The sequence below is a fragment of the Dromiciops gliroides genome, chromosome 6, assembly GCF_019393635.1.
Source record: "Dromiciops gliroides isolate mDroGli1 chromosome 6, mDroGli1.pri, whole genome shotgun sequence".
Lineage (NCBI taxonomy): Eukaryota > Metazoa > Chordata > Mammalia > Microbiotheria > Microbiotheriidae > Dromiciops > Dromiciops gliroides.
In genome coordinates this window covers 94,946,341-94,972,589 of record NC_057866.1, presented here as the reverse complement: position 1 = coordinate 94,972,589, position 26,249 = coordinate 94,946,341, and the positions used below count along the sequence as shown (strand labels likewise).

At 43.6% G+C, this 26,249-nt stretch overlaps 1 protein-coding gene across 2 annotated transcripts in view; it reads right to left on the bottom strand.

Moving 5' to 3' along the window:
- TNIP2 (TNFAIP3 interacting protein 2) overlaps positions 1-25,467 on the bottom strand; it is a 29,193-nt gene extending 3,726 nt beyond the window's left edge. Inside the window, exons 1-4 of one of the 2 annotated variants that reach the window (XM_043971301.1) lie at positions 24,198-25,467; positions 12,464-12,766; positions 4,454-4,543; positions 297-563 (exon numbers count right to left, since the gene is read on the bottom strand). In XM_043971301.1, coding sequence (XP_043827236.1) covers positions 297-563; positions 4,454-4,543; positions 12,464-12,766; positions 24,198-24,623 — 1,086 coding nt within the window. In that variant the 5' untranslated portion in view covers positions 24,624-25,467. The remainder of the gene's footprint in view (positions 1-296; positions 564-4,453; positions 4,544-12,463; positions 12,767-24,197) is intronic. The other variant, XM_043971302.1, reaches the window with a different exon arrangement.
- Positions 25,468-26,249: the final 782 nt, after the last annotated feature.

Genomic DNA, 26,249 nt, shown 5'->3' with positions numbered 1-26,249 from the left:
CTAGAAACAGGTTCCCAGCTAAAAGTTTGTGCCACTTAAAAAAAAAAAACTCTTTCCCTATCATTTGATGCTTAAATTAAGTTTAGTGTTACCATGAAAATTTTTTTAGTGACATAGTCACTTCAAAATCAAACTGGATTGATCATAATAAAATCACAGTATGAATCTGTTTTGTTGAAGCAAAGAGGGTACCCGTTGATCAGGGGCTAGCAGAACAAGCTGTGGCTTATCAGTGAAAAGGATTTCTCATGCTGCATCAGATTTCTATGAACCCAAGTGACTATGCCATCACTGACCTGCTGCTCCAACATCTGTATCCGCTCACTGTCTCCATCTTTTGTCTTCTTCATATCTTCCAGCTCCCGTTTTACTTTCAGGCAGTCGGCCATTTTTTCTTCCAAAAGTTTGTTTAGCCGGAAAATCTCCTTCTGCATGAGCTCTGGGCTCATGGGCAAACCCTGCTCAGGGAGGACTTTCAGTTCCTTCAGCTGCAGATGGAGACCCTTCACATACTCATCCCTACTAGCGTCATACTTCTGCCACTTAGCATTCAGATCTTCTACCTGAGAAAGAAGAGTCAGAAGTCGGCTTGGTGAAGACAGGACAAGTATTTTCTTTCCCCAAAAGACCTCAGGGTCTAACTAACCCCCACCACCACCACTATAAATAAGACTCACTATAACCACCACCAAGATTCACCCTTCTGCTTCTGTGCCATATGAAAGAGCTAGAGATTCAACTCGTCTACTTTTTTTTTAAACAACAAATGGACTTTCTCAGTTGTGTTAGGGAGGTGCTTTTTTTTTTTATTTGGTAAATGGAAGGAAGTATAGATGTATAAGGAAGTATAAACTATATAGTTGATGTGTAAATGTATATTATATATATATATATCTCACTTACACTAAAAGTTTTTGTACAACAAAAAGCAATATAATTAAGATAAAGTTACACTGAGGAAAAAGATACATAACAAATGAAGGATATTTTTTAAAAATCTAAAATATATAAGGAACTGTTAATAAGTCACAGCAATAATCCCCAAACCACACCAGATAAACAAAGGATATAAATAGATGATTTTGAAGAGAGAAAACATGGATTGCTAATTATCATCAGAAAAAACTCAACTACACTAATAATGAGAAAGTCAATCTACAACAACCTGGAGGGCCCACCACACTTCCATCAAATTGGCAAAACAACAAAAGCAACAAAATTCAACAAGACTGGAGTGAACAAGAAAGAAGTACACCTAAACCAAAAAACCTGTAAAACCTTTGGGGGAGCAATCTGGCAGTATGCAATACAAGTTTTAAAAGAAATCATGCCCTTTGTACTGATAATTCTATAGTTGAGAATATATATGTGTATATTATATATTTTAAGTGTTATCAAAAAATGCAAAAATCTATTTAAAGATTTTTCATGGCAGCATTAAATGTAATTAAAGCATCAAATTATAAGGAAAGAGTTTTTTGTTGTTTTTTAAAGGGAGGTATTTGAAAGTAATGGAGACAGAGGGCCAGGGTTCAATCTGCAACTTACTGTGCCACCTTGGGAAAGTCATACCCTTTCTCTGGACCTCAGTTTCCTCCTCTGTAAAATGAGGGTGTTGGACTTGATCATTTCTCTCTGGATTTCCTTATGGCTCTAAATTCCATGTTAGTTTTACTTGCTTTTTACAGTCCCTGATACGACAGGGTCATACATGCGCAAATGAGGAAGACATTGCACTGAGAACCACACTGTCCACCCAGGGTTTTAAGGCCAGCTTTGAACCCTGGTCCTCTGACTCCATCACTCTCATGGTATCTCATTCCCCCCCCCTCCACCATCCCATCATTCAATACTTAAGTTATTTACAGGGTCTTCTTTTTAACCAATTACATCTAGTGCTAGTTAACTGGTTCTTTTAACCAGTGACTTCATGAAGTAGAATCTACTATGTTAAGTGTCTGTTGCATACATATGGTACCATTTCCAGAACTATCTGTCCTCCTGCAACTTAAGCCTAGACAAAAACAAAAAACAAAAATAAAAAAAACGCTAGGGTAGGAATCCAGACACATCAACCTGAATTCCAGTTATGAATTGCCACTAACTTGTAATGTGATCTTGGGCAAATCCCTGCTCTCTGGGCAATTCATTTCTATAAGCATTTTTCAAACTACTACTATGTGCAGGGGGAAGTATGGTTGGCCTGGGGACACAAAGATAAATGGAGGGAAAGGACAAGCTTAAGGACAAGATAATTGTGCTATAAGGGACAACGAGAGAAGGTCCAAGTAAAGTGCTCCAGGAATGTGAGGAGGAAAGGTCACTTTCCCATGGGGAGGAGGAGGGGGATGGGGAGAGAGGGAAGAAGCCAAGGAAAACTTCATGGAAAAGGTGGCATCTGAATTGAGCCTTGAAAGAAGAAGGCTTGGACAGATGGAAATGGGGGAAAGGGGCAGCCATTGCTAGAATAGGGGAGAGCAAAAGCAAAACATGGAATTGGGAGAGAACAGAATGAGGCTGAATAAATGAAGAAGGTCATGAGTGTAGACTTTATTTGGAAGGCAATGGGATCTCAGTTCCTCCTCTGTAAAAGGAGGGGTTTGGCCTAGAACAGCATTTCGTTGCCTTCTAATTCTAAAATATCCACTTGGTGATTGGAAGGATGACCACAATGCAATCGGCAACCTTCTGAAAACCACAAAGGAGGCTTTGAGAAATTCCAGCATGGCGTGTTTTCTTCCCCAGTGTCTTAAATTTAATTTAAAACACACACACACACACACACACACACACACACACACACACAAACTATATTACTTCCTTATAGTGACCATTAAACTTCCCCAATTTTTTTCTTTCTTCCTCCTTTCCCCTCCTTCCCCCGAAATGAAGCAAGGCCATGAGTGTTCTATCCCTTCTTGTAGCCAAGAAGATCAGGGCTTTAGGCTACTGAAAATAATTCCTGTGGAATTGCTGGAGATAGCCTGGTGTACCAGAAAGAGCCTTGGACTTTTAATTAGATTCGCATCCCAACTCCAACACTTTCATTTAATAAGCAAGTGCAGAGGCAGCTAGGAGGTGCAGTGGATAAAGCACCAGCCCTGGATTCAGGAGGACCTGAGTTAAAATCTGACCTCAGACACTTGACACTTACTAGCTGTGTGACCCTGGGCAAGTCACTTAACCCTCATTACCCCACAAAAAACCAAAAACAATAAGCAAGTGCCCACTATGTGCCAGACCCTGGCAATACAAAGTAAACATAAAAGAAAATAGTCCCTACTTATTGTAATATAGTAACTTTTGTTGTAATAGTATTTCTATTCTAATGGAAGCTAGGTGGAAAGGTAGTGCTGTAAAGTCAGGAAGTCCTCAGTTCAAATCTGACCTCAGACACTTACTAGCTGTGTGACCCTGGACAAGTCATTTAACCTGTGCCTGCCTCACCTTTAAAACAAGGATAGTAACATCAATCTGCCAGGGCTGTTGTGAGGATAAAATGAGATAATATTTCTGAAATGCTTTCTAAACTTTAAAGTGCTACACAGATGCTAACTATGATGATGATGATCATATACACATAAGGCAATACAAAATATATACAAGTAAATACAAAGTAATCTCAGTTGTCCTGATGTATATCTTGCCATTGGACCCAGATGGCTCTGGAGGAGTGAGGTTGGTGACCTTACGCAGCCCTCCCTCAGTTAAATCCAATCCAGTGCAAGTCATGACATCACCTCTCAATGTCATGGTCCTCTTTGAGAATGAAGGACAAACAACAACAACAATTTCTGGTAGAGCTGTGAAGGGCACTAGCCAATGAAGGTAAAATCAGGATAAGGACTTTTAGATAGGGTGGCACAAAAGCTGGGGACTTAATTGGAAGTGAGCAACAGACGTGTAGCAAAGAACAAAAAGTAACCCGGTTTGAGTGTAACATTGAGAAAATGAGGTGAAGGAATGTGACATCAGAATGGAAAGGTGAGCTGGATCCACTAGCTGTTCTATCTCAGTTTCCTCACCTGTTAAATGGGAATCAGATCTGTCCCAGCTACCTCACAGGATTCTCGTTAAGACTGTGCTTTGTAAAATATTAAATGCCACTAAAACAGTCATTATTAATCTGGTGTTCAAGGGGCAGATACCCATAGTAGCCCTAATGATATCAGCTATTCTTGGTAGCTGGGAGTGATGAGCCAAAAATAAAACTGCCATCTCTTTAAGGTTTGGGAAGCATTTTTCTTAACAATTTTATTGAGAAAGTAATGGAAATATTCTAATCCCTACTTTCTAAATGAGGAAACAGGCTCAGAGAGTTGAAGTTTTCTGAGTCACGGAGCAGTGAGGTGTCAGACCGAGGATTTCCACCCAGGCTTCTGGACTCCAAGGACAAGGTTCTTTCTGCCACCCCCTCCTCCCACAAATGTGAAATAGGGAGAGACATACTCACATGAACCACTTTTTGTTTCAGGAGCCTATTTTCTTCCTGTAATTTACAAATAATGGTGTGAACTGAGATGTCACCTTCAGGAAATTGTAGCTATGGAGGAAGAAAAAAAACACTTTATTATGACACTCTTCCCCCTGCCATGAGACACAGATTCAACAGCCACTAAGTAATGGCCATTTCCCAGCATTGTTTGAAAGCAATTTTTCATGTGCATATAGTTACTTCAAAATCAAAATGGATCGATCATATTAAAGAAACAGTATCAAAACGAATCTCCTTCGTGGTAGCAAAGAGGGTGCCCATTGACTGGGGACTAGCAGAACAAACTATGGCTCATCAATGAAATGGACAACCATTCTGCTATAAGAAATGACAATAAGAAGAATTTAGAGACACTTGGAGAGATTTGCCTGAACTTTTGGAGAGTAACATAAAAGCAAGAGAGCAAACACAACTCCCAAAATGATGTAAAGTCTATCAGCAAACACTTCCTAAGCACCTGCTGTGTGTGGGGGTCCTGCACTGAGGGCTGGGCTACAAAGAAAGTCCTGGCTCTGGAGGATCTTCAGTCTAAAGGGAGAGGCAGCAAGTGAACAATTGTCTCCACACAAGCTATAGACAGGATAAATATGGGATACCCTCAGAGGGAAGACACTATGATGAAACAAAGGCAAACAAAAATTTAAAAACATTAAAACTCAGATCAATGCATGAGCAATCTCGACTGATAATGACATAGACCTCAACTCTCTTCAGCAGAAAGGTGGTGGACCACAGGCCTCGAATGAGCCATACATAGACTGTCATTAGCCATGATCAGTGACTAGGTCTGTTTTGCTTGCTTGTACTTTTTTGTCTCGAGACATTTGAGAGAAGAGGAAGAGGTAACTAGGAAATAACTTTGATGTTGTGAGGTCAAGGTGAGCCCCAGGTGTCAATGTGATAACTAGGTACTTCATGACATCAACATTCTGTGAGGACATTCCCTTTGCAAACTCTACCCCCTACAGCATTGGGCAGTGGAATAATTAGTCCTAAAAGTTAGATACCATTTTGTGGATTAGAGCTTAAGAAAAAGAGTTCAAAGAATAATCAATAATCCATTCAAATTTCCATAGGCTTTAACACTGACATAGCACGTTCCCAGTGGTTGAGAGATAGATGGTGCAAATGTGATTATTCACATTTTACAAAAGAGGAAACTGAGGCTCTGAGAGAGGAAGTGACTTGCCCAGGAACACACACCTAGTAAGTGTCAGAATTAGAATTGGATGCAAGGTATTCTAACTCCTTGGCAGCTAGGTGGCTCAGGTGAGAGAGAGCTAGGCCTGGAGTCAGAAAAACACAAGTTCAAATCCAGCCTCAGACACTTGCTAGCTGTGTAACCCTGGGCAAATCATTTAACCTTTATATTGCTTTAATCCACTGGAGAAGGAAATGGCAAACCACTCCAGAATCTTTACCAAGAAAACCCATATAGGGTCAATATGAGTCAGACATGACTGAATAGCAACAACAACATTCTAATTCTAAGACCGATGTTCTTCTAAATCACAGCTGCCTCAGAGTGGTATCAGCACGGGGTTGGCACCTGTCCCCCTTGTCTTAAAAGTTGAAACTTTTCTTAGAACATTTGCATCTAAACATTCTAAAAACAATCTTACCAGAGGTCTTTCTAAAGACTCTTTTTGGAAAGGCAACCTCGTACCTAGGGGCAGTCAATAGAACATTGGGCCTCGAATAAAGAAGACTGGAGTTCAAATTCAGCCTCAAATACTTACTGAGCTGTATGACCCTGAACAAATCACTCAAACACCATTTGCCTCATCTGTGAAATCAGAATACTAGCATCTACCTCCCAGGATTTTTGTGAAGATCAAATGAGATATGTTTGTAAAGTGCTTAGTAGAGTGCTTGGCACATAGTAGGTGCTATATAAAATGTTATTATTATTATTATTATTATTACTATATAGTGTAAGGATCACTGGCAAAAAAGTCAGGATACCTAATTTCTAATAAGCAGGTGTTGTAACCTCCAGCAAGTTACATAACAGCTTGGGAGCAGCTAGGTGTTGCGGTGGATAAAGCACCAGCCCTAGATTCAGGAGGACCTGAGTTCAAATTTGGCCTCAGACACTTGACACTTACTAGCTGTGTGACCCTGGGCAAGTCACTTAACCCTCATTGCCCCACCTACCCCCCCCCAAAAAAAGTTACATACCAGCTTGGCTGAAGATGGACTATGTGAAAGGGAATAGTATGAGATGGGGCTGGGCAGGTCAGTTCAAGTTAGATTCTACAGGGGCTTTAATGAATGAAAAGAGTCAGGAGTTCATACTTTATTTGCAAGAATGGGACCTTAGTTTTCCCCTCTACAAATGAACAGGTTAGTTACTAGATAATCTTTAAAATCCCTTCAATTTCCAAGACTGTAACATGACCTAGAACAAACCCCTTCTTTTCAGATCTGTTTCCCATCTGTAGAATGAGGGAGTTGAACTCCATGATAGCTAAAGTCCCTTCCAACAGTAACATCCTATGATCCAACACTATAAGGAATATCAAAAGATCTTGTTACACAAATGTATATATTATGTAGCTTATGAAAACCAATAAATCCATACCCCTGTGGCAGGATTAGGAGATTAATTCTTGTATGCATATCCTAAACAAAGCTTGAAATACAGCTACTAGAAATGTTTACACGCTAATTAAAAATTAGGAAACTAGTCATTTAGACTAGGGAATTTAACAACAACAGTCATAACAATGGACATTTCTATAGCACTCCACACTTTTACAAAGCACTTTAAACACATTCTCTTGTCCGATTCTCACTCGGGTGGTACAAGTATATTATGATTTCCATTTTAGAGATTTGGGAGCTGAGTCCCAAAGATGTGAACTGTCTTGCCTTTGGTGACGCAGCTAGGAAGGCACTTAGGACTTACTTCTAAATGTACTTTTTGACTGCAAATTCAGTGTTCTGTTATGCCAGTCTCAAAAAAATTCTCAACTCTGTTCAGAAGATGGAGTACAGAGGACTCGGGTGAGGTACAATTCTGATTGCTTGGCTTGGAAGGGCAAGATTAGGTAGATATCTTCTACTTGACCTTAGGTGGCAGAATTGAAAGCCAGAAGGGGAGGATACAGATTGGCAGATTTCTGTTTGAGGTAAAGAAAAACTCCTCAACAAGCCGAGCCACTCAAAGTTGGGATGAAAAAGGGTTCTCTATCACTGCACGTCTTCCAGAGGAGGCTAACTTACCACCTATCGGAGAGGCAGTGGGGGACAGTGCAAAGAATACTGGATTTGGGCTTGTGAGACCAAGATCCGACTCATGGCTCCACCACTTACTACACTTAGGATCTTGGGCAACAAACTTAACCTCTCTGGGCTTCAGCTTTTTTCTTCCATTAAGTGAGGGAGAGGAGCCAGATGAACTCTAAGGAGCCTTCCAACAGCCTTACACTGCATAGTGTAATCCTATTAAGGAACTGGTGGAATCAAATGCCTTCAAGGTCTCTTCTGGCTGTGAAATTATGTGATTCATTTTCTCTATCAATCTACACTTATCCCGAATTCCCCTCAAACAACACAGGAATCACATCTCACTACCGGTCTCCCATGGGGAGTCCCCAAAGCAACCTAATTACATGACTAGAAACTTGGCCCAGACTTAGATTCAGTAATGTAAAGCTTTGCTGTCCCCGACTGCCAGACAAACACCCTGAATATCCCAACTCTCCCACATGAAAATCCACTTTCTACCTCAGGTCAGTCAAGACATGCTTGGGACTTTTAAAAAAAGGGGGTGGGGGATTCTGCAATGCTTCCCCAAAAAGTCAAGGGCAGGGGGAGGGAAGCCCCACCATCACCAAACCAGTAGCTTCTTTCTTAGTTTCAGAAATGGGCTCTAAAAGACACACGCTGTTCCTCCTGGAGACTCCCCTTGGCTAGGTCTGGTACCAGACAAAGACCCAGAGAACTTCCTCTACACACTATCCCTGGGGTGAGCACCAGGAAAATTCCTGTAACATCAAGCTGTTTTCTCAGAAAGACTCCCCTCTCCCCCAAGCCCTCAGCCCCATGTAAACCACTCATCCCAGAATCACATTTAAGCTAGAAGGGATCTCAGAGATCATCTCTTCTACAAGCCTCACTTTATAGGTGGAGAAACTGAGGCCCCAAGTCGGGGAGGGATTTGCCAAGGTCACCCAGCTGGTTGAAATCAGAACTGGGACGAGAGTCCATATTGCTTGACTCCTCAGTCCACTGCTCTGCCCACTACCCAAAGGGAGAAAATGGGGACAGCTAGATGGTGCAGTGGATAAAGCACCGGCCCTGGAGTCAGGAGGACCTGAGTTCAAATCTAGCCTCAGACACTTAACACTTACTAGCTGTGTGATCCTGGGCAAGTCACTTAATCCCAGTTGCCTCATCCAAAAAAAAAAAGATTAATAATATATTGGGGGCAGCTAGATGGTGCAGTGGATAGAGCACCGGCCCTGGATTCAAGAGGACCTGAGTTCAAATCTGGCCTCAGACACTTGACATTTACTAGCTATGTGACCCTGGGCAAGTCACTTAACCCCCATTGCTCCGCAAAAGAGCAAAAAACAAAACAAAACAAAGGGAGAAAATGTTGCAAAATTCTCTGCCTCCAGCTCCCCAAATACCATCATCCTTCTTGAATTTCCTGTTCTATTCAAGCACACCCATCAATGTCACCCAGGCTGAATGAGGGCCCTGTGCCAGGGCAGAAAGTACACTGGTTTTCTCTGGAGTCAGAGGAGCTCGGCCTTGAACCCTGGCTTCTTCCTCATTACTCAACTAACCTTGGGTAACATTTAACCTGTCTCTTCCTCCTCTGTCAAGTAGGGGAGCCAGATTAGATGATGTCCAGGGACCTCTTGGTGTTAAGTAGCCTGCCCAGGGCTACGGAGTTAGTATAAGCGGTAAAGCTAATAAGTAGGTTTCTAAATCATGTCCTGCAAATCTAAAGATAGCCATTTGCCTGCTGCCCCATGCTGTCTCTCCTTCCAACTCTAATTCCTTTGGTCACATGTCTGGTGGTATCCTTGATGCCTGTTGCTTCTATCTGTCTCTTCACAATTCCCAGATAAATCCTCATTCCCTGGGCTATTTACGGGGACTATTTACCTGGGCTAAGTCACTCCTGTCCCTGTAGATCTCTGTCCTTGCCTCTCATTTCTTTCCCTTCTAATCCACCCTATATAAGGTACCACATCATTCTGGCTCCGGTTATAATCACATTACTCCACTACTCACAAAACTTTAGGGGCTCTGCATTGATCAACAAATAAAGGAAATGTCTTAGTTTAGCACTCAAAGCCCTCTAGTCAGGCTCCAATCTGGCTTCCCACTTTTTTTCACAATTTTTTCCTCCATCATGTACACTATAGTCTAGTCAAACTAGACAATCTTCCATGCTTTGGATGAGTTCCACGCTTTCAGGCTATTTTCATACTGTTCCTTATGCCAAGAATGGCCTTTACCTCTTATTTCTGCCTGTGAACTTTCTGCCTATACTTCAAGGCCTCACTCAAAAGTCACCTCTTCCATGAAGTCTTCCCTGATCCCTGAAGCCTGAAGTGATTTCTTCCTCATTTGATCTCATGGCATTTGCATACTCTAGGCACTTCTCATACTCTAATTTGTCATGCACATACCTTATCACCTTCTATAAAGCATGGACTATCCACACGGGAAGAACCAAGTGGATAAAGAACATCTCATCCCTTTTGGGACATACAGTTGTATAGACAACTGATAGAACTTACCGAATGGCATATACATATAGAGGTATATATATATATATATATATATATATATGGGTGTGTGTGGGTGTACATATAAATTTATATGGGGGCAGCTAGGTAGCGTAGTGGATAAAGCACCGGCCCTGGATTCAGGAGTACCTGAGTTCAAATCCAGCCTCAGACACTTGACACTTACTAGCTGTGTGACCCTGGGCAAGTCACTTAACCCCAATTGCCTTACAAAACAAACAAAAAAACTCATTGTCTAATTGCAGTGTGTATACATGTATTGTTCAGTCATTCAGTTGTATCCAACTCTTCATAGCCCCATGTACCTTAGCACACCAATATTGTCCATGGGGTTTTCTTGGCAAAAATACTGAAGTGGTTTGTCATTTCCTTCTCCAGTGGATTAAGGCAAACATAGGTTAAATGGCTTGCCCAGGGTCACACAGCTAGAGAGTGGCGGAGGATGGATTTGAACTCAGGGCTTTCTGACTCCAGCACTCTATCCACTGAGCCATCTAGCTGCCCCCATATAGATGTACATGTGCACAAGTATGTGTACATGTGCAGATATACACACACATTTGTGTGTATATATGTATATATACACATGTATATTTGTATGTATATGTACAATAATATACAGAGCACGTGTGTATATGCATAAACACACATGAGCACACACACTGCAATTAGACAATGAATTGTTACCAGAATAGAACAGGAGGATAAGCTATATTGTCTTTGGGAAACTGTTAAGTTCTTTTAATGACCTTAGGATTCTCCCAGAAACAACAACTTAACATTTTGTTAATAATGACATTCTCCTGGTGATAGCCTGTGGCTTTGGGTCATAGAACATAACAGTCTTTGAAGAACTGAAACTTAAAAAAAAATCTTAGAAGTTTGAATTCAGTAGGTGCTTTGTCCCTCTCTGTGCTTATAGATGGTATATCCTCTCCCACAGTCTATGGGTGAGGTGATATATAATGAAGAGAGTGTTGGACTTGGACTCAGGGAGACTTGGGTTCAAATCCTGCTTTGGACAGTTTACTAGCTATGTGACCCTGGACAAGTCATTTAACCTCATGTGTTTCCCTAGATGTGATAGTCTCTGATTCTACAATCCTATGAGTTCTTCCTATTATTTCCTAAACTGTGGTCTAAAACAAGTGATTATCTTAAAGTACCATTCCCCAAAAGGCTTCCTACACAACGTAGAAATCGAGTGTCCAAACCTTTGGTCTCTGTGGGATCTGAGTTTCACCAGTTCCTAGAAGAACTGGCTGGTCTGGGTTTACCTCTAATTTCTGTTTTGAATCTTTAGTCATTCTAGAAAGGATAAATAGGATCTCTCACTCTTGGAGCCCTGCCCACCCCCCCAAAAAAGTTTTTTTTTTTTATTAAGGAGGAAGGATAGGAAGGGAAACTTCTCATGTGAATGTGCCTTCAGTAATTACTCTGAAGGCCCAAGGGCTTTTATGAAGTTACAGATTTGTCCCCCTCCATACTGGGAAGCAGTAGGGTAAAGGGGATAAGAGAGCTGGATTCACAGTCAGGAAGCCCTGTGTTCAAATACAACCTCAGAGGCTAACTAGCTGTGTGACCCTGGGCAAGTCTTTTCCTCACATGTAAGATGAAATTTACCTCATAAGGGTGGTGCAGAGATCAAAGGAGATGATAAAACAGTTTGCAAATCTAAAAGTACTATGTAAACATCAGCTATTATTAGTCATGGTATTATCATCTCCCCCAAACACTTTTCTACAATTGCCCAGCTACTGGGATATATGGTAAGGTCTGAACTTTAGTTCCAAATTGATCCCCTTCTTCCTCTCAAAAAAACAAAACCAAAACCCCAAACTCCAAACTTCAGTGAATTGGCCAAGTCAGCATCTAAACCAGATGAACCAATACAGGACTCCCAAGTGAGTGTGTGTGTGTGTGTGTGTGTGTGTGTGTGTGTGTGGAGGGGTGGGGGTGGGGGGTGGAGGAGAAAAGGGTGAGAGACCTTAGAATACTATAAATAATAACAGAAATGTTCTGATTCCTCTAGTGTTTCAAGGTTAACAGAATGATGTACTCAGAATAACAGGTGAGATGGTCTGTGCACCAGGATTATTCCCATTTTACAGATGAGGAGAGTGAGGTAGATACATCATTGCATCTAACCCCTTCGTTTTACAGATAAACTGAGTGTCAGAAGTGTACTATGTACCTTATTTGATCTTTCCAAGGTGGGTTTCTCCTCCCTGTGCCCTCCAGATCTCTGCTTCTCGTCCAGACATTTGACGAGGTGCTGACACATCTCGGCGGTGGCGGCCAGAGTCCTCCGCAGCTGATGGGTCTCGTCGGTCAAGGACCGGCAGAGCACCTCGCTGGTAGCCTGAGCCTTCTCCTTCTCCGCCAAGCTCCTCTGCAGCAGCAGGATTTCGCGCTCGCGTTCATGCTGGGGCTCCCTCAGCAGCCGCTGCAGTTCCCTCTCTTTCTCTTCCAGCTGCTGATTCAGTTTCTGAACTTCCTAATTGAGAGTTAACAGAGTGCGTTTGATTAAAGGGCACGACAAAGAAACAGCCAACTGGAAGTCCCCTAGAGTTCGAGAATGTCACCAATCCAGCTGTAGGAATGCGCCATCATTAGGGGACAAACGCGCTCCTAGCCAAGCTCCGGTTTGTTGTTGTTGTTTTTCAACTAAGCATTAACCAGGGAGTTTTTTGGCCTGCAACTTTTAAAATTCTGAAATCCCATTTTACATTTTGTTTTCATGAGATAGGGCATAATTGTGCATTTCGTGTCACCAAAGAATTTTGCATAATAGTCACACTACTTGACAAATGACTAAGTGCTGGGATGTGAACGTGTTGTGATGGGGGAGTAGGGGAAGAAATTCTCCACCCTCCCCCTCAATCATTCTTAAAAGACAAAAAAAAATGTGAAGAGATGAAACTTTATCAATCCATAAATTGGACTGCAGCCCTCCCAACTCCCTCAGCCCATGCTTGCCAGTGTTACGGCCCTGCATTTCCACCTCTTCCTATTACTTACAGCAAGGAGAAACAGCAGAGATAGAAAATCTGAACCTCTTGATCACAGTGGAAGCGATTGGAATGTTTACTAAGGAAGGGGAGTATTTGTTTTAAACTGTCACCCAAATACCTTATTTCACTTGTTACCCCAAGACACTAGACCGGGATTCCAGTCGTGGCCCTTCCACCAATTCACTGTCTGACCTTAGTTAAATTACTTTCCCCTCTCTGAGGCTCAGTTTCCTCATCCATGTGTTGACCAGGTTGAGCAAGATTATTTCTAAGGTTCCTTCCTATTCTAAAAATTTCAATTTTGTGATAAGCACTGCTAAGGAGAAAAGAGAATGGACTAGATGATAACAGGAACAAAAGATCCCTTTTCTATAGTCCTTTAAGAGTTACAAACCACTTTCCTCACAGTCAGGTAGGTAATCGTTTCTTAAATTGAATTGAAATGAATTCCAGCCAAATTGGCCCATTTGCCAAATGATTTTGAGTCTCCAACCTCCATACTTTTGCCCAGGCTCACAGCATGTGCCCCATCACTGGATTGCTCTCTGGCCTCACCCCTGCTTCTGAAATACATGGTTCCTTCAGGAACCAACTTAGGCACTACCTCTTTCACAAGGCCTTTACTTTTTCTTTTCTTTTCTTTTTCTTCTTCCTTCCTTCTCTCTCCTCTCTCTCTTTTTCTCACAACCAGGGTTAAGTGATTTGCCCAGAGCCACAGAGCTACTAAATGTCTGAGGCTCAATTACAACTCAAGTCTCCTGACTCCAGGGCCAGTACTCTATCCATGTCACCACCTAACTGCCCCAAGGCCTTTACTTATAATCTCAGTTATCAGTCCTCTCCCCCTCCCACTCTTTGAAATTACTTTGTATACATTTTTAATTTGCTTTACTCCTCCTCCAGTAGAATGGAAGCTCTTTGAGGGGTAGACACTATCTTCAATTTTATTCTTATGTCCCCAGCATATAGCACCTTGTAGGTACTCAATAAATGCATTGCAAAGGAACCTTAGAATTCCCTCTTATAGAATCATGGGCTCAGAGATGACAGGGACCTTGGAGAGCATGGAGCCCAATACTCCATCCATTGCAGAAATCCTCATTAGAATATCCCCAACAGACTGTTTCCTGAATGTTTCCAGGAACAGGGAGCTTGTTTTCTTTGGCTGCTGCCTCATTTTCAGAAAGCTCTTTGTTATATTAAGCTGAAATCTGCCCCAGGAAAAGTCTACTTTTCATTCTTTAGTGCATGGCACACAAGAGATAATTAATTAATGCTTGTTGACCGACAAGACGGCCTTCAGTATTTGAAGGCAGTTCTCAGCTTGGCATTATAGAAAGAGCACTAGATTAGGAGTAGGGGTGGGGAAGCCATGTCAGAGGACCTACACTCCTTGAATCCTATTCTCTCTCTCTCTCTCCAACGTCACTCCCCAGGCTTTCATTTGTTACTTATCAGTGACAGGGTTGGACTAGAAGAGCATGAAGATGCTATTCCTGCATTGGCCTTCAATGAGCTTCTGATCATATTTCCTTCCTCTCTCAAGTCTTCTCTTCTCCAGTGTCAAAATTCCCAGTTCTAGCCACCATTGCTCATGTGGCAGAGTGTGCACAACATGGTCTTCTCGCCTTCCTGGCTGCCTTCCTCAGAACATCCTAGTTTATCAATGTCCTTCCTAAAAGCCATCCATCTCTTATGTGAATAAGACAAAGGACAGCTGAACAGACACATACAAGCACATTATGTATGTACATAGAGTTTGATGTAAAAAAAATACATTCAGTTCAACAGGGAGCTAGTCAGAGGTAGAGAAGGGGGAGTAGTAAGAGAGAGTTCCTTAATGACTTCACTAAAATGGCCAAGCTTCTCTGGGCCTCAGTTTTCTCATCTGTTTGGCAAGATAACTTCTAAGTCCCTATCAGTTCTAAATCTGCAGAACTTGCATTACCTACGTACCATGCAGTACCTAGTGAGGGAAGTGCTTTTTAAGCCTTAAGATGCTAGAGAAAGCTGGGCTACACTGCCTTTTGAAACAGCCACCTTGGATTTTTGCCTGGATGGGGGAGGGAGGGAGAGCCTCAGTTCTTCTGCATCTGGGCCATTTCCTCCATTCTTTGCTTCTTTCTGGTTGGGGAAACTTTGATGTGACTGATGGTGTAACCCAGGACTTTGTGTATTGAAAAGGGGAAAAAAAAATCACTTTGAAAATTGGTTTGTCAGCATCACGAGTTCCTCATTAGCAACTTTTAAACACTAATAGGCTTGAATAAGCATGACTGGAAAGGGTGAGGTTTGGGATGGGTCTTTCAGTTCTTCAGAAGAGAAGAGGGGAAGTCCTTCTTTTAGATGAGGTTCGATATGATCTGTTCAGTTATGATTGCCACACAGGTAACCAACCTGTGTGTGCCTATGTACCCCACCCTGTTCAGGTGCCAAAAAGCTGCCCCATTATGGTCACTGTTGCTTCAATACATCTAGTTTCTTCTTCTTCTTCTTCTTCTTCTTCGGCAATGGGGGTTAAGTGACTTGCCCAGGGTCACATAGCTAGTAAATGTCAAGTGTCTGAGGCCAGATTTGAACTCAGGTCCTCCTGAATCCAGGGCCAGTGCTCTATCCACTGCACCACCTAGCTGCCCTGATCTAGTTACTTCTTTTGGATAATGCTGTGCCTGAAGCCTGTTTAGGACTACACATGGGCTTACCCACTGGGAGGAAAAAATACCAAACCGAAGAAAGATGACAGGATTATATGGAACATATAATATTTATTCCAGGGATGGGAAAGGATCAAATGATACTTGACAAGTCAAGGTCTCACTGGAATGACTATCACTGTGCCCCAAATGTGGGAAGATGAAGACAGATGACAAAACAGAAAGAGAGGTATCATCACCTAGAGCTGAGAAGTCAGAGGGCCTAGGTCTCAACCTCAGCTCTGCTCTGTGCTCCCTGCATGGTCATGAACCACATCCTCACTTTGAAATGATTTTTTTTCTCTATAAAATTAAGGGATTGGGATGTGGTTGGGACTGTGTCAAACCAGATCATCTTGAAAATCTCTGGTTTGGGATCCTAAAGCAGGGCTTTTAACTTGATATCTGTGATCTTGTTTATATATAAACATAGATGTGTGTACATGCACATACAGTTGGGCAATCACTTTTCTGTATAATTGTTTTTCTTTGTCATCTTATGCATTTTATTTTATGCATTTAAAAACATGATTCTGAGAAGAGGCCCATAGGCTTCAACAGACGGCCAACAGAGTCCAAGACATGTAAAGAGGTTAAAAAACCCAGGCCTAGGAGATAAGGTAATATAGGTTAAGTGAAAAAGAAGGGTGGTCAAAAGAAAAAAATTGGAAGGCCCCTGAGGACACTGACCTTCTCTGTCTTTACATCCTGCCCCAACACTGAACTGGGTGCATTGTATACAGAAGGTGCTCAATACATGTCTTGTTGGATGAATTTTGTTAAATGAAAGAATGGTAACTTGGCACTTGGCAGATCCAGATTTTAATCCCAGTTCTACTGCATACAAATCATGTGACAGTGGAAAGCCACTAATCCAATTTGAGTCTCAGTTTACTCATCTGCAAAATACAGATAACTTTTGTACTACCATCCTCACAGAGCTGTGGCAAAAAGCCCCTGGGTAAGTGTCTTACCCAAGGTCACACAGCTAGTAAGGGTCAGAGGGGAAATCTGAACCCAAGTCTTGGCTGGCAAAAAAAAAGTTTGCTATTTTTCCCAAGACTCCCCAAAGCATAAATGGCTATGGAACTGTGAGCTACCATGGTGATCAGTTCTCCACTAAAGTCCCCATCATGGCACAGAAGTGTCCCTGGGTTCATGAAGGGCTATGCCAGCAGTGGGTAAGATCTAAAAGGTACTACTAGACTGTAAAGACTTCACAATCAACCAATAAACAATGATTAAGTGCCTACTATGTGCCAGACACTGCGCTAAGCACAGGGGATACAAAAAGAGGCAAAAGGCAGCTCCTGCCTTCAAGAAGCTTACAATCTAATGAGGGAAACAACATGCAAATATACAAAACAAGCTATATACACAAAGGAGAAACAGGAACACACTAGAATGATGAGGTTAGGGAAGGCTTCCAATAGAAGAAAAGCTCTTTGCAGCCCTCAAAAGCACTCCATTATCAGTGTGAGCCATTTATCACTGCCAGAAGGCTGGCCTGTGAGGGATATAATTGTCCCACCAGGTCTGCCCTGAAAACTATTGATTAAATCATGATGGGGTTGCAATCTGCATTAAGGGAATAAATATCTGCTCAGATGACATCATGTGGGCAGTTTAGGCTATGGAGGACAGATGTTTGGAAATCCATTTCTTCACCATAATCAATTACAGCTTAACCTTTCTCACTAAAACCATAGTTTTCAATTTCTCTGCAGGTTTGCTGACAGAGGGGGTGTTCCCCTTTTTAAAGAGAATCAGTTTTGTTCCAAGCAGGATATAAGGCGAGATGACTTTTTTGTTGACGATAGCCCTAAATAGCATTCTATTCACATTCCATTAGCATTCTATTATTCTATTCTATTCTATTCTGTTCTATGCTATGCTGTGCTATTCTATTATTAACATAGAGTCTGTGAACTTGTATTTTTAAAAATATATTTTTATAATTGCATTTCAATATAATTGGTTCCCTTTGGAATTATCCATGTTTTACTTTCTGTATTGAAAGATACAATTTTGAGAAGAGGGCCACAGGCTTCATCAGACTGCCAGCTAGGTTTGTAACACAAGAAGGGTGAAGAATGTGTGGACAAAACCAATATAACTATAGGAGCAAATAAGCAGGAAAATAGAAGTGGAAAGGCACAAGACACAGACATGTTTTAAGAACTAATTAGCCTTTTCCCATTCTGAAATTTTCAAGATTTCAGCTTCAAATATTGTGGCCTTGCCCGTGATGTAGAGTAGAACATTGTAGAGGGGAATGAGCCTGAATGTGGAGTTGGAAGATGTTGTGTCGAGTGTCAATTTTGCCCCTCACAAGTCAAGCTAGAAAGGCTTGAACTACAAGCCTGAAGTAAGACTTCGAGTCCACCGTCCTAGGACATCTGACCCTACTGAAGAGAGCTTTGTAGGGCTCTTCCCCTTTTTAAAAATAAGAGCCAGATGAGAAAATTGGGGATCAAAGGGGTCATTTGAGACTCACTGAAGATCATGTAGCTGGGACTAGAATTCCTATTTCCTGATGTGGTCCAATGGTCTTTCCTACTCTACTTTAAATCTTAGCAAGTTGTTTCCCTCCCCAAATTTCGTCTGTTAAAATGAGAGTTTGACTTATTAAATGCTTCCTCTAAGATCCCATGATTTGATATGCCAGTTTTCATTTGGTATTTAGGTTTTGGGGCTCCCTAACTAGTAAACCGGTGTGATGCTGAGAAAGTTCCACTTCTCTGATCTGCAGTTTCCTTCTCTAGAAAATGGGGCTAATCATACTTACACTCCTATCTAATATGACTGTTGTGAGGAAAACATTGTTCTATTTATTTAGAGCAATATGAATTATTTATATACATGCACACAGAGGTAAGTGTCCACAGAATTGCTAGACAACGTTTTTCTCCTGGTTCAGGCCCCTGACAATGAAAGACGTGAAGTGACCTAGAGAAAAGGAACAAAGTTCTCTGTACCACCTTACTTATGACAGAAGGCAGGAATAGAGGAAACAGCCCATTTGACAAGATTTGGGGAGAGGGGGGATATTGCAGCTCCCATTTATATAAACACTTTTCTAAAGTAAGTGTGATTTCACACTAGGGATAAATCCTATGAGTGCAATGACTGGAGAAAGACCTTCACCCAGAAAGGTCTTTCATTACATGTTAAAAGAAAACATGCTAGAGAGAAGTCTTAGGAATGTAATGAATGTGGGAAGGCATTCCTAGAAATCACAGAATTAACTTACAGAATTTGTGATGGGGAGAAACCTCATTATTAAAATCTTAGAAACCATTAAAAATAAAATAAAATAAATAAAGTGTGATTTTCCCCATTTAAGAGATGAGGAAACTGAGACTCAGAGATAAAGTAATTTGCCCAGGATCACACAGGTAGTGTGATAGCTGGGTTATGAGCTAGAGCAAAGGACCAGTGAGTCCCATGCCATATCTCTAGCTTCTCAATCCAAGACTCAGGCTGGCAGTTCTTGGCATATCAATTGCATTTGATCAATGCTTGGTGATTGATGGACTCCTAATGACTCTGCAAAAACTGGAGGGAAAAAACTAAAGCACATGGAGGGAGTTGGATATGTGTATTAACTTCATGAATAGCGCAATGTGTGCACACCAAAGACTATCCATCTTCCTGGGTACCATGCCACAGTGGCTTTCAGCGTATGATCTGGGGGTTCCCAGGTTATCACATTTCACAGACCCACAGAATCTTAGAGCTACAATCTTAGATTTCAAAGACCATTTGGTGTAACTCCCTCCCTTTAGCAGAAGGCTGACTTCCGGTAGTATTTGTGGTGACAGTGAGGTGTTGTGGAAAGTGTACAGGAGGAAAGATTGACAGAACACCTACCAGAGAGGCAAGAGAGGGGATTCCGCCTGCGTGGGTTCAGAGGCTGGTCTATATGGTACAGAGCAGTGGTTCTTAATGCGGAGTATGGGAGGCTTTTAAAAAAATATACATATACATATATTTTGATGTTATTTCAGTATGATTGGTTTCCTTTGTAATCCTACGTATTTTATTTTATTCATTTAAAAACATGATTCTAAGAAGGGGGTCCGTAGGCTTCATCAGACTGCTGGCGGGAACTATGACACAGAAGAGGTTAAGAACTCCTGATGTAGAAGTTCGCCTAACAATTCAAAGATTTCCCTGAACTAGCAGCATCATTCATTTGCCATTTGATTGTGGGAAAATCATTCAACCTTATCTGGACTCAGTATCTTCATATAATAAAATGGAAGACCTATCCCACAGGACTGTTTTGAGGGCCAAATGAGATTAACACATATAGAAGCACACTGTATTAAGTGTTATGCAAAAAAAATCAAAGTATTATCATTTTTATTAAAGCCTTGTCATGTTGAGGAGCTCACTTTAAGGAGCTCGATTCTGGCAGGTCCCAACAAAGGAGGGAAAAGCTGCAGGATCTGCCTGGTGACTACCTGATGTCTATTATATAAGGACCAGCCTTACTCATCAACAGATTGGCTGCTGTCAGGGAGGGGATATGGAGGGAAGGAGGATGAATTTGTTCAGTCAGGGTAGCTTTCTAGGACCTGGGTAGGGATCAGTCAATCAATAAGTACATGTTGTTCATTTGTTTCAATCATGTCCAACACTTCATGACCCCATTTGGGGTTTTCTTAACAAAGATTTCTTTTCCAGCTTATTTTACAAATGAGGAAACTGAGGCAAACAAGGTTAGACAGCTAGTAACACATTTTAAGCACATGCTCTGTTATCAGGCACTTAGGAACACAAGTACAAGGAATGAAAATCTCTCCTTGCAAGATGTTGTAATGGGGGAGGCAGCTAGGTAGCACAGTGAATAGAGCATTGGCCCTGAAGTTTCGAGGACCTGAGTTCAAATCTCACCTCAGACACTTACTAGCTATGTGACCCTAGGCAAGTCATTTAGCCCCAATTGCCTTAAACATCTGGGGCCATCTCCAGTTGTCCTGATCTATATCTTGCCACAGGACTTGGATGGTTCTAGAAGATAAGAGTGAGACTGGTGACCTTTCAAAGCCCTCCCTCACTTAAATCCAATTCATTGCCAGTTATGATATGGTCCTCTTTGAGAATGAACGACAAACAACAACAACAACCAGTACATATATACAACATTTATAAAGCCAATAGGTAGCTCAGTGGACAGAATGCTGACTGGGCCTGGAGTTAGGAAGATTCCTCTTCCTGAGTTCAAATTCAGCCTCAGACACTTCTTATCTGTGTGACCCTGAGCAAGTCACTTAACCCTGTTTGCCTCAGTTTCTTGTCTTTGCTAAGAAAAACCTAAAAGGTGTCATAAAGAGTTGGCCATGACTGAAAAATGACTAAACAAAAATAAAGCTAATAAATACAAATTCATAGATATCATTAAGTACAAGAAAGCTTGGCAGGAACGGTGCTAGTAGTTTGGAGAATCAGGAAGGGCTTAATGGGAAAAGATAATGCCTGCGTTACATCCAAAAGGACCCTGTGAGGCAGAGGGAAGGAGGTTGTGTCTTCCAGACATGGGAGACAGCCGGGGCAAAAATACAGAAGTGAGAGATGCAGCAGCATCTGGTGTCCAGAGCAGAGGTCAGTTTAGCTGGATTGCAGACCGCAAGACAAAGAGTAATGTCCAATTCAAGATAGGTTGAGACCTGGTTGCATAAGACTTTAAATACTAAATAGAGGAGTTAGTTTTTGTCCTAGAGTCGATGGAGTGGGCTGAGTAGGGGAGTCATATGATCAGATATGCCCTTAGGGAAAATTTCCAGGCAGCCAAGAGAAGAATGGACCAGAGCAGTGAGAAACCTGAAGAAGGGAGACCAATTAAGAGGCTGTTGCAATAATCTAAGTGGCAGGTGATGAGGGCCTCAACTCAAGGGGTTGGATGAGTGGAGAGAAGAATCACATGCCAGGGATGTTGTGAAGAGCAAGATTTGGCAACTGACTATATTTTACAGAGTGAGGGAGAGTGAGGAGTCCAGAAAAATGGAGAGGGAGCATCCACGCTGACAAAATTACCCATCCTTGGAGGGCTGAAGAAGGATGGGAATTTTTCTTCATTGTTTCAAGCTTGAGCATCTGCTTGACACTTCAATGAAAACTAGAAATCATGGGATTCAATCCTCTCAAAAGTGTCAAACTTTGCCCCATTCATTGGAGAATCAAAGAAAATCTCAGGATACAAGAGCTAGAAAGCATGTGAGAAGAGGAAAATGAGGGCCAGACAGTGGACATGACTTGCCCAAGGTCATCCAGCTGTTAGGGGCACATACAGACTAGAGCCCCGGGTGCCATAAGAACTTGGATCTTAGACAATGGCCAGTCTTTACCCCAGGGGACTAATGCTAAAAACCTATCTCCTTCCTATTGGTAGTGAAGGGCTGAACTACACGTGCAGGATAAACCACTGGCTCTGAGACAGGGTCCATGTGTCAGTCTCTTTTCCTCCACTATACTAATGTGTTACAAAAATAAGTTTTATGGGAGTAGGGAAAATTGGGAAGTGAATGATTTTTTTTTTTAAAGCAGCAAGAAAGCTTAAAAAAAAACACCCAACAACCTTGGTCTTTTAACATCCCAGTTCAGGACTCTTGTTTTGAAAAGTTTATCTTTTTAAAACTTTTGGTGCCAAATTTGAGACCTTCTTCACTATGTTACTCCAGGCTTAAATCAAATCTCCCTCAGTAACTCAAGTTTTCTTTTTTTTTTGGGGGGGGGGAAGGGGAAGGGGTACAAAACAATGGAAAAGACCTGCCTTTAGTGCAATTTCAGTCTACAGGGGACTTCACAGTTTCCTAGAAAACAAATAAGTGACAGAATCAGCATCAAGATTCTGTAAATTTCATTGTGCCCCCTTGTACTTTGGGGGGAAAGTGAAGATAAATGATAAGAACTTTCCAACAGGCAGCTGAGCATCCTAGAATCTACATCTCTAGTGAACACAATTGAGAGTCAGCTCTATGTGCCTCTTGGGTTTCCCCATCTGCTAAATGAGGGGGTTGGGCCAGAATAGATAATCTCCAAGGTACCTCCCAGTTAAAACATTCAGTGGCCCCAAGTCCCTTCTAGAGCAGGGAGAAACCTTGGAGATTATCTAGTCTGGTCCTACACCCTCACTTAACAGATGGGGAAACCCAAGAGAAGCAGCAGGGCCACTAACTTGCAACTGAATTTACTAGAGAAGGGGCTTCCAACAATATGTGTGCCAAGCTCTTTCTAGTACTGATAATCCAAGGGATACACACTCCAGATTCCAATGTTAAGCTTTCATTGTTTCAATGCAATCAGGATTTCCCCCCCCCCCCCTATCCCCCCCCCCCCCGAAAAGACTAGAGAAAAACACCTAGACATAGGAATATATGTTTCTTGCTGGAAGACATCTTAAAGGTCAACAAGTCTAAAGTATTCATTTTACAAATGAATACTAAGGCACAGAAAAGTGAAGTGACTTGGCCAGGGTCACACAACTAGTAGTTCAACCTTTTTTTATTTTTATTTTTAAACAATGGTAAAAGTAGGGCCCGTGTTGATAGCAAAGTGTGCAAAGTGATTTGGGAATCTGCCACTAAACTTATTAAGAGATGGCATCAATTAATTTCTCTGGCCTTACTTAGCACAAAATCCATTTTTAATAAATGCTCATTGATTGAGGGGGGGGGCTTAGTTTTCTTCCCTATAAAATGAAGGCGTCGGACCAGATTACCTACCTACTAAATCCCTGTCAGCTCTGACAGACTCAGCAATCTAGATCTTGAAGGTCCCAAAGACGGTCCAACGAAAACCTGAACAGGAATCCCCTCCACAAAGTCCTCTGCTTCAGTAGAACATCTCTAGCGGTGGGGAGCTCTCTACTTGTCCAACTTTAGTGGTTCCTTCCAACTTGGGACTACTTAACTGCCCCTATGAAACCCCAGAATCTCGGAGGGTACCTAGTCCAATCCATATCTTAGCAGGAACGCCATCTATGGCGTTCCTGCCTCTTCACACCTCCTGTGATGGAGACCTTACTACCTTAGGAAGCGGCGCACTCAATCAACAGGCACTGCACTTTGCACAAGCTCTAATTGTTCCCCATCAATGAGCTGTGGCTCTCAGGCGCCCCGGGAAAGTCAGACAGAGTGGGGGAGGGGGGCACGGAGGGGGAGTAGCGGGAGGGTCGAGGGGGGGGAGGGGAACTTACGGGAAGGAGTCTCCTTACCTGTCCCAGTCCGTCCTCCCGGGCGCGAGCGCTGCTCTCCTGCTCACGGAGCTGCTCCTTGAGGCGGCCCACCTGCTCCACCAGCCCGTCCACGAGGGACGGCGCGGGCCCGGGGCCGGGCCCCAGGCCGGGCCCGGAGCTCTCGTAAGCGGCCAGACTGGCCCGCAGGCGCGCCACCAGGGCGTCTCGGGAGGCCAGCTGGCCCCGCAGGAAGCTCAGCTGCTGCACGGCCTCGTGGTAGAGGCCGCAGAGCGCGGCTGCACGCGGAGCCTGCTCCCGGAGCCTCCGGTTCTCGCGCTGCAGCCGCTCCACCGCCTCCTCCAGCTGCTCGGCCGGGGGCGCCTCCCCGCCGCCTGGCCCGGCCCGGGAGCCCTCCGTGCCGGCCCCGGGCCTGGCCCCGGCATCTTCCGTGCGGAGGGAAGACATGGCGGCAGGGAGCCGGCCTGAGCTCGGAGCTCAGGAGAGGCCCGGGCCCCGGAGTCCCCTGGAGGCCAAGAGACCGCTCCGGGCTGACAGTCCCTGCAGGGGGGCGGGCTCAGCCTCAGCGGGAGGCCGGGAAGAAGCTCTGGGCCCGGAATCCCGGCAAGAGGCCAAGCGGAGGCTCCGGGAGGAGGAGAGTCCTGGCAGGGAGCCGGACCAAGCAGGGGCGCGGGGCTCCGCGCTCAGGGTCCGTCCCGGGAGCCGGCCTCAGGGTCCGCGGGGGGCCAGGCAGAGGCTCTGGGAGGAAGGTCTTTGCAGGAAGCCCGGCTCAGGTCCCCCCGAGGCTCCGGTAGGAGAAGTCCTTGCAGGGAGGCGGGCTCAGGGTCCGCGGGAGGCCTTCGGGGGGCTCCGGGCTGGCAGCTGGGTCAGTGTCCGCTGGAGGGTCGGGGGTCCCAGGCCTAAAGGCTGAATGAGGATGCCAAGGAGCGGGGTTGCGGGGCAGACTGGAGCCCCGCTGGCCTTGAGCTGCGGCCGGAGGAGGGAGCTCCTGGGGGGCTCAGAGGAGGGGCGGGGGCCCGGGAGTTCAAGATGCTTTTAAGCAGAGTGTAGGAAGTTGGGGCCAGGACTAGGCAAAGCCGAAGGGAGGAGGCTGGGGAGGGCCAGGCAGCGCTGGGCGGGGCGGGCCCCGGCTCAAGAGCATACGCCAACGGGAATTTCCTGCTGGGGCTCTCCCCGACCATTCCCTGGGACTTTTCCTCCTGCGCGGGAGCCTGGCCTACCCTTCGCCGTTTTTCCGGGGCAGGGACCAGCGGGGTAGGGTGGCTGCCTAGGCCAGTGCAGTATATGGCCCTGCGCGGGCACGAAAGGAAGGCGAGCGAGGCGCGGGCTGCTGTCCCCGGTAGCTGCGCTTGCTCAGGGTCTGACTACACTTCCCACCAGCCTGGGAGCTCTTGAGGGCTAGGGCCGGGCTATTCCCTTGGGTTCCCCGACTCTGCCTCCTGGCATTTAGAACTGGAAGGCCCTTGGAGATCAGCTAGGCCATTTTGGAGAAGAAACTGAAACTCTAAAGTAGGGGAAGTGACTTGCCCAAAGTCATACCAGTAAGTAGATTACTGAAATTCAGACTACGATCCTCGTGCTCTTTTCATCGAACCAAAGTATCCCTTGCCATATAGTCCAGCCCCTCCGTTGGAAAGACGGATCTGTTAGTACTGGAATGAGCCAGAGTAATATCTGGTTTCGAGTTCCAGGTAACTTCCCATCTCTAAAAAAGTCTATGATCCTATGAGATGATGGACTCAGAGTGCAGATGGAGACTTTTTTTTTGGACAGGGCCAATATGGAAATTTGTTTTGCTTGACTATACAAGCTTGAAACGGGGGATTTTGCCTTTCCTGCCTGGAGGGGTGGGGGGGTGGAATGTGGGTAAGAGAAAAGCTGGATCGTTGAAAAGAAAATAACTAAAAAATAAAAGGTCTATGGCTATATAAAGCAAAATCAATCATACTGGATTTGGATCAAAACCTAGGACTTGGGATCAAAGGACCTGAGTTCTCATACCACTTTTGACCTCCATCAAGAGACTTTCCATTTCTGGGTCTCAGTTCCCTCATCTGTAAAATGAAAGGGTTG